At 35.3% G+C, this 9,659-nt stretch overlaps 1 protein-coding gene across 2 annotated transcripts in view; it reads left to right on the top strand.

The window, feature by feature from the left end:
- LOC138016679 (lethal(3)malignant brain tumor-like protein 2) overlaps nucleotides 1-9,659 on the top strand; it is a 32,922-nt gene that overhangs the window by 1,090 nt on the left and 22,173 nt on the right. For both annotated transcript variants that reach the window (XM_068863866.1, XM_068863867.1), the window contains exons 2-3: nucleotides 1,769-1,799; nucleotides 4,228-4,397. In XM_068863866.1, coding sequence (XP_068719967.1) covers nucleotides 1,769-1,799; nucleotides 4,228-4,397 — 201 coding nt within the window. The remainder of the gene's footprint in view (nucleotides 1-1,768; nucleotides 1,800-4,227; nucleotides 4,398-9,659) is intronic.

Below are 9,659 nucleotides of genomic sequence, written 5' to 3'. Positions count from 1 at the left end.
CAATTGAACTTTAAAATGAAATTCAGTATTCTAAAGTTTCCTGCTTTGCGGGTAAAAAAGATACAGTACTCAGATGATAATTCTACATGTACTTGGTTCCTTGAATTTCCAACATTAATGATGCTCACAAGAGCACAACAGAAATTTTAATTTCTATGATGTCAGGTGGAAGAATATAGTGAGTATTCCTCACAAGCAGTCTCTTCCTGAAAATTGCATTACAAGAAGTTGCAAAAATAGTGGAGACACTTCACCTTCTTGGGGCGTTATAAATTTACCTACAATGTACATGTATTACCTCTCACACTGCAGCACCCCCCTTATCAGTGTTGCTAGCAAGACAAAAAAAATGTTGCAAACTTAAACAGTCAACATTGAAAAGGGGGGAGAGGAAGTGGGAAAGGTTTAAATTCTAGATTCGGCAGGTATTGAAAGCTAGAAAAGGTGTTTTTTAATGAAAGTGTCTCAACAATTTTGGGTTTTCCATTATTATTGCGCAAGATTTCCGTCTGACTTTTGCACTGATGATCGGTAAAAGGTTTAAGTTTGTCTTGCAAGTGCACCTGTAGTTTGCCTTCTAGCCAAGTTGAAAACAGCAAAAATAGAGAAAAGCTACTCCAGCACATTCGCAACCATTTATGTACATGTATAATTGAAATAATGATAAATTTTAAATTATCAGGATTGATAAATTTGTGGAAGGAATTTTATCATCTTACATGTAATGTTACATACAGATTTTTGCGAGTGAGTCTGAAAAGTTAATTTATTTTATAAATGGTGTTTCAAATGAAACTAGGTGATCTATGAGATTATGAATTTTTTTGTCATGACCCGAATTTTCCAAATTCAATGTATGTGTAGAAGGTGGACCTACAGTATTACCTTCACATTACATGTATGAGTGTTTGGTTCTTCTTCGGCTGAGCTACTGGTGGAAGCTTAGGCCATTTTGGCTTATTCACAGTGATATAGTTAATTAAATTTTTGTTTTCAAATGGATGGTTAATTTTTTCTAAATGCAACTCATTCTCGGTAGGTGACATACAGCTGTAGATGTCGGGTCTGTTATTTAATTACATGACATTTTATCTGGGTGACTGTGATATTGTTCACAAATACAAAACTCTTGCAATTGAAAGCTAAAAGAATTTATTGTAAGGGAAGTTTCATGAAAATGGGTCAATTTACAGAGGGTTCAAGGGAAAGGCACCGAGCAAATTGGCCAGCTGTGCACACTGTTTTGCCATGGCGAAAGTTTATTATATCAAAAGCAATAAAAAAGGCCCAGCTGCCAAATTCTGATGACCTCCTGAGCAAGATCGTAATGAAGTCCTTGAATTAATTTTATCATCTAAAGGAAGAAGAAAAGTGTCTACAAGAATTTATCATTCCACATGAAACTGCCATGGTTTATTGTGACTCTTTAGGGGCAGGACCAGTTGCACATTGTACCATAAAAACATTAATAAAATAATATAAGAACCTTGATGTACATGTAGTTTTAAGATGTGCTATGATTTCCTTTTTAAACCCTCTTTCTGTGTTTAATTAAAGTTTTAAAGTAGGTTTACAAAAAGATTCAAAACTACGATATTAATTTACAGTACATAAATGTTCTTTTATGGTGCCTCCTTCTCCACATGTACAGGTGACAGTCATTTCCACATGGACAAAAATTAACACTGTGATCTATTATTGTCAGTTCAATGTTGTAAATACAAGTCATGTGTTATAATACTGACATCAATGATTACTGAACTTTCAGGATGAGGGACAGATGTCCGCAGAAACAACAGGTTTGTTTACATATTATTTTGCTTATGCCTTTGTAAAATTTTGGACAATAATCAATAATGTTATCAATTGTACATGTATCTGTACTCATATTCCTATTAATTTGCTCCCAAGTCTACATTACATGTACATGCATTTACACATCATGGTACATATGTGTGCACAGCAATAATCATGATAAAAATAAAGATGATAATAATAATAATAATAATAATAATAATAATAATAATAATAATAATAATAATAATAATAATTTATTATTATTTATTATTAGGATTTTTTAATATCTTATTTTGCTGTTTCTTTGGCTCACCAATCAGCTTGGCTTATTGGTCCTCTTCTCTCATTAACTTAATTAAAGGAAAGCTGAAATTGATTCTTGAACATCAGAAAGTATTTTTGCTTAATCTACAGTACATGTACTTCACACACAGGCCTGGAATTTATTAGTTAGCAGAACTGAGAATAGAAGGAGCACCTGAAGACATTTTTTTTTCTTTTTGTTCTGAATACTGTACATGACTGTAAGGTTAATTTGTTTTTGAGAATTTGGTTTTATTAACGGAGTTGATAATGTAGATTGGCCACCATACAGAGATTCTAAAATCTCTAGCTTTTAGCTTTTAGAATCTCTGTATGGTGGCCAATTTACATTATCAACTCCGTTGATAAAACCAAATTTTTGTATACTACTTCCCCACCGATGCAGCATCACAGTTTCTTTGGAAACTATCCCCTTTGTTGTTTTTTAGTTTTTAAATTAATGCTGATTATTAATAATTTTTCCAATTGGTCTGGATAGAACAAGTGTTACTATGTAATATTTTTAAAAATACAACCACATTTTTGAGTTTAAGGAACATGTTTCGATGTTTCAAACATCATCTTCAGCCATAGTGAGTGATAGTTATATGTAAGAGTTATCGGCCTTAAGGGAGGGGTTATGTGATTTATTCCCCTTGTGCATTGGGCAAGGCACAAGGTGAATAAATCACATAACCACGAGCTGAAGGCCGATAAATGGCTTATTTTTACATTGATGAGGATTCCTCAAGGGATGCACAAATACACTGAAGAAAAATGCCTCTATTGTTCATCTTTCTTTTGTTTTTCAACACCCCATGCTGGTACTGGTGGGATTCACAAGTCGCATTTCGAATTAGTTGTTCGTCTTGTTCATAGTGAATGCTAGGAACAGGCTAGCAATGTTGAGTGATTCAGAGTCAGAACTGTTTATTACTCAAAGCAGTCTTAGTGGCAGCACCTCAATTTGAATCTTTATTTGTGGGTGCAGACAACGAGAAAACAGTTGACAATTTCAATTTACGCGCCGAGTATCTTTTGACCGACCTTTTTACAGATAAAGAAGATTCCGGCCGAGGATCACTACTGTGACCGACAAGGAATTTCAGGCGAGGAATGAAGCAAGAATACCACAAAACACTAAAGGGGCGTTTACACGACAGAGAAAAAATGGCACGAGCCCAATAAAAACTGGAACGGTTCCAACAGTTTTTACAAAGAAACAGTGAACTTTTATCCGTTCTGCGACGGGTCCATAGGCTGTCACAGAACGGATAAAAGTTTACTGTTTCTTTGTAAAAACTGTTGGAACCATTCCAGTTTTTGTCGGGCCCGTGCCAGTTTGCTCTGTCGTGTAAACGCGCCTTAAAAGGGCAATTTCATGGAGTACACAAGTTTGGGACGAGTTGGTTACAGAGCGAAACTTGTTACCAATAAATGACAGCGACAATTTCGTGGTAGATCCAAACAGTGGAATTTTAAAGACACTGTGCAATTTCAAACTGTCGTTTTGGCTGAGCAAGTTTATATATTTCCAAATAAATGTTTGTAAATTTGTTCTTCATGAAAAGCTAGTTTAAATGCGAGGGGATTATGTATTAATATGCAAGGAGGATAAGTCATTTATCCCCCTTCAAGGCTGTTGCCTAACAGGAGCCCGGTAGCCTGGGGCTCCCAAAGAATAGCTCTGGGCGCCTTAATTTTTCACAGCAACACCTTTTACTTCATATGTTAGGCTCCTAAGTTCTCAGCGTTTAGCTCTGAGGGCCCCTTTAAAATTTTCTTAGGCAGCAGCCTTGCCCTTGCATATTAACACATAATCCCCTCACATTTAAATTAGCTGTTCATTAGCCCCGCTCTTCCCTTCAAACAATGAAAGCCGCACCCTGCTTTTCAGACAGTTGATTTGGGGGTTATGTAATATATTCCCCCCGAAAAGAACAAAGGAATCCAAGCTCATGTAAAAATAAATAAATATAATTATATACATGTATGTACAAATTGTAATGTTACACTCACTATGACTGAAGATGATGTTTGAAACATCGAAACATGTTCCTTAAACTCAAAAGTGTGGTTGTATTTTAAAAATATGATTATTAATTCTAATGCTGATTATTTTTAAAGAGAGTGGTAATTCATCCTCCGCTGAAAACTTGAATGCTAAGCAGAAAGTGAATGCCAAACCAGGTGAAGAAAATTCTTTGTCAAGTGAATGCCCTTCGATTACTCCGTTATCAGAAGAGACAAGCTTGCCGACCTCTCTAAAGCAAGAACAAGCAGAGACTGCAACCAAGGTGAACAAATCATTTATAAGTATACATTCTTTTATTACATATACAAACACTGTACTAGGTTACTAATCTAATCCCAAGTTGTTTAATTAAAACAGATTGTGGCAAAATTACGATAATAAGGCCTGTTTTTCCCTGTTTTATTTGCGCAATAAACTCATCAAAAATACATGTACAATGTATGTTGAAGTTGAGCTCTGAAGTGGTGCCTTGAAGGTTGATGGAGTCAGGGCATGATGAGGTATCCATGGCAACCATGGAAGCAGCAACTGGGGCAGGCCGTGTTACACTGAAACCGTCACCCTCTGAGGGAGGTGGCCAGTGACCTTCATAGACCTCTTTCATGATGGTGGCCAAATAGATATATTCTTCTGTTTTTGTGCTAATGATAAGCCTTTCTAGCCTCGATACAAGAAGCAAATTTCAAGTGAATAATTATTTTTTTTCAAAATGAGAGCAGTAGCTCTAATTAACACAAAAGAATGTAAAGGTGGTATTTATTAAAGTGGTCTATTGTCTCATTATTCTAGTTTTTGCTAGATTTTACAAACCTTAACGACAAAGACTGATACAGTTTACTCAAACTTTATCATTTGATTGTTTTACTTTTACAGTGTACAGTATATTTTATACAAAGCACCTGTTGTTGCTTTAATCATCTTTAATTTCTTTTGCTGCATCCAAACAATTATGCATGCACATGTACAAATTACAGCAGTTTTTTTAAAGGGGCTAGGTCATGCAGTTTTAGCCAATTTCAGCACTGATCGAGTGGTCATAGATTGTGAATTAATTAATAAAATATCAAAATAACTGTTCAAAACTGTAGAACTCTAACAAAACACAGGGAAGCCGAGAAGGGACATGGATGGACAAAACTGGAGAGGATTGAAATGGATTGAATTTGGGTAAATTTGAAAAACGTCGGCCCACCTTTTTTCAAATTCATATCAGTCTATATCAAAATATCATTTACGTGGCTGGAAAATCATTCTCAGTCATTATGTGGCCGTGATTTTGCAAATGAAAGACTTGCTCCACCAATTTGACGTTTAGAGCTCATAATTAACAAATAATTTAAACAAAATTACCTAAAATAGCGTGACCTAGCCCCTTTAAGCAGCATTACTTTTTCAGCTGAAGAACAATGTACTGTATGCTATGAACTTGGTAGTATTTAATAATAATTACATTCTTTAGAAGTGGTGACTCGTGAAATGAACCACCCATGAAAGATGATTTATACATGTTTGACAGTGGGATAAAAATGATAGTAACAGGGATCAATACAATGCCAAATGTGTCAAGTATTTGAATTAAATTACACATTCACCATTAGGTCTGATATTGTCAATATTCATATGCCCTCTTCATAATTATTCTGTGTACACATGTATGCTATGCAAGCCATTTGAACAATGCCTCACAATCACTACAAGGATTAACAATTTTGTCATCTACCAGATGTTTGTATTCTGTAAATTACCCTTTCAGTGTGGAAGTTACAGTTGTACAATGCATGTATCAGGGATTCTATTCATGTTCTCATGAAAACTGTGTATACTATGTAGGAGTATTGAAGATAAAAACAAAAGAACAATGACAACAAGTGTTCAACATTATCACCAAGTCTTTAGATTAATTTTGTGGAATTTGTGCCATGTTTATCCTTTTTCATAATGAAAAACATACCCGGTATACTGTATGGTTAGAAAATGGCTCAAGTTTGTGTGTTTTGAGTTAGTTTGGGTTTCAGAAGAGTTTTAATTAATTAAAGCTGGAGAAAAACTCACTTGAAGTGTGGTAATTAGTTTTAATATTTTCTAGAACTGGAAAACAAATTCATGATACAAGTGGAGACAAGTCATTTCATTGCCTTTTGTAGTTAGTGATAATATTGTCGTCATGGTAGTAATTTGTGTGCAAGAAATATTCTAGATTCTCCCAAATACTTATTGGCCATTCATGCTCAAGTACATCAGGGCTTTACTTCAATCTTAACAATATTATACCTAAATTGACCTGAAATACTGTGCTAAGTAAGGGAAATAAAATAACATTTGATTAAAAAAAACATCTGTGTGAAAGGTACACTGCAGGATGCTCCAGTTCAAAAATGATTATCATTACAAATGCTGTCACTAAGGGGCATCATTCACAATGTTGATTAGTCTAAGACTTTGCATAAATACAACCATAAACAGTTTGATGGGAAAGTACAATTTACAATGTAGTAGGCTTCAATCAAATATTGGCACTTCTGGACTTCAGTGATAGACTTGGTGGAATGGTCGTAACCTGTAGTAAAAAAAATTATATGGTTTTTCCAGATGTAAAATTGTTCATTACCTCAAGTATTAGCAATTTGAAGTGCCCTTTAGCTTTTGTTTTTTTCAGTCTTGCTTAAGGATTGTTTTCATTTACAGACTCGAAAGTTGCAGAGGTTTGTGGTTAACATTAGCACTTTATAATTTTATACCTTTAAGCACTAACTGTCTTTTAATCCAGTGAGAAATACTGAGAAAAGGGAGGTGACCAAAAAATATTTAGCCTACAGTGTACCTGTAGAGGCTATCAATGAATCTTGAATTTTTCCACTTGGACCCTATTTGTCCTGAACATGTACTATTATCTGTAACAACTGGAGAAATCATTAATTTCATGTGTACATGTACATGTTCATAGATGAAATTGATTGAAGTGAAAGTTTAATATTTTTTTGACCACAAGAACTACTAATGAAAGAGTCAGTGGAAGGAAGATCTCAAAAAAACCTCATGATTTGAATTGATAGCAAGTGGACTAAAGACTGTTAGGCTGAATGGAAACAATCTTTCATACCTACCTGTACATGAAGAGCCTTTTCTTGGATATCTGTGCACAAGGTTGTAGAAATGTTAGGCGACACTACGATCATTGTCTTCTTAATAGCATAAATTTCAAGAAATTGATGCATTAATAAATCACAGAGGGTACGCTTGATCTGGTTTGTCTGAGCTGCAGATCAGTATTTTTACATGTACAGTACAAGTATTGTTTTTGTGTAGAGGTTGGGTTGTTTCAGTTATAGAAAAACAATGACCTGAAACCTGCACTTTACACCCTCCGCTCATTGACCACCATTATGAGAATTTAGCTCCAAAGAAGTATGAGCCACGCAAATTTTGGTCAGCGTAGATCACTTTATAATGTATGTAAAATTGTTCCAGAACACGATTACTAACGGTAAATCACAGACGATCCTCCCCGATTTTTTTTGCGGAGAGTGGGCGGCTGTGCTCAGGCTAGTGATTGAGTGAGTGTAAGAAACTAACGTATGGTTTTCTTGAATTACAACAATTGATGTTCCATTCTTAATTTTCTTAATGAAAAGAGAATGAAAACTGTTTGAGACATATTTAAATTCTCAAATGTCTTTAATAAACCAAAATCACTTTTTTCATGTCTGTGCAGATCTCACGCAAGCTCACATTCCACAGACATTCTGCAGGTCAAATAAACAAGAAAAAAATTCACCAGTCGACCATGATATTAATTTTTTACTCTTAAAGACTGGGTTGACCTCTCTGCCTGCATTGAAAAACATTCGACAGTAATTTCCTCGCAACGGAAAGAAACACAGTAGAAAACTATTTCTATTTCTATCATTGGGATCGATCAACAAAAAATGTAGATTTCATCAGCTTGTTTATGATGAAATTCCCATGGTGCTGTGCTCAGAAATTTTGCCCAGTAATAGAAAAGGTGACCTGTTCTGAATTAAATGAAACATCAAAAAATCGCAGCTGAGTTTTCACATCTGTCGAAATCTTTTAGTCATGAATCGAATGTAAGTGTACAATTCGGTAACACTACTTTATTTTGCAGATTGATAAACATGTAGAATATATCAGATAGTGACTAGTCTGTGTCTGTTAATTTCACTGATAACCTCTTTCTTCTCTCATAATTTGTTCACGCAAATTTTCGCTCCACTTTTCTTTTAAAAAATTGTAGGCTTTTACTTCAGATAGAAGAGCTCAAAACGCATCATCAGAAAGGAATGCAAATGCAAGAAATTTACTTACAAATAATTATTACATCAAGTTGAAGTGTGGAAGTTTGGAATTGTGGAAGTTAACCGTTAACGCTAAACCCTAACCCTAACCCTAACTCCAAACTTCCACACCCGCCGCACTTCCGTTAATGTAATAATTATTTGTGAGTAAATTCAACAATTGAACCCCAAAATCGGGAAGAATTTGTGATGCTGATGAATAATAAAGCAGTTTATATTTCCACAACGATGGAATTACCTTGTGATAAATAACCTTGTCTAGAAGAGTGAATGCTTGTCTTTGCAGAAACAATGGTCAACCTCGAGAGTTGGACGACTGTAATCTTTGTGTTGAATTCACATATTTTCTTGGCGAGTTTTGTAACACAACAATAACAAAACAACAATCTGATGTCATGCTGTCATTTTGCCACAGCTGTATCCAGTTGTTAGTAACACGGAAGGTAACTTGATCACAGGCAGTCACTGAAATCAATGTCACGTTCGATTTTGCGATTTACTTGTGCAGCCAAAACAACAATGGAAAAATTGAACGTAGCAAAAATCTCCCAAAATGTTATTCGTTGATGGTAACTTTTTGTATTTCTGGCACAAAATTGTTGTAAAATTTTTTACTCTCAATCAATTTACTTACTTACTTACTTACTTACTGCTCATGATGCCCTCTGGCATGTAGGGCAGCAACAAAAGACCTCCATTCTTGTCTATCCTGAGCCTAAATTCTCCCGATTGAATCCCATGTCTCCCCTATTGCTCTTAGTTCTTCCATAACAGTCCTACTCCAGGTGATTTTTGGCCTTCCTCGCTTTCTCTTCCCCTCCGGGGTCCAGTATACCGCAATTCTAGCACTGTCATCTTTACCCCTTCTAAGGACATGCCCAATCCAACACTTCCTAAAAACTTCCTTGTGCTCTACCTTAATTAATTAAAACTGTGCAATATTTGTTTTGCATAAAGCAGGCTAACAAAATCTGTACCTTGCTTAGTTCGCATTCTGACAGCAAGTCCTATATTTTGAGGTCTCCCATCCAAGTAATTATTAACCCTGCCCAACAGGGCTTAACTTCAGTGAACTTTTGTCTTACAAAGCTTTCAGAGGCTCAGAGTGCATGCTCAAACTTGTGTTGAAAAAGAAGTTGTAAGGGGACTTGAAAATGATCAACATGTCAGCCTCAAAGCCAGTGTTTCTCGATTCTCTTTTAATTTCT

This window comes from Montipora capricornis, chromosome 9, assembly GCF_036669925.1.
Source record: "Montipora capricornis isolate CH-2021 chromosome 9, ASM3666992v2, whole genome shotgun sequence".
Classification (NCBI taxonomy): domain Eukaryota; kingdom Metazoa; phylum Cnidaria; class Anthozoa; order Scleractinia; family Acroporidae; genus Montipora; species Montipora capricornis.
This window is presented reverse-complemented; position numbering and strand designations above follow the sequence as displayed.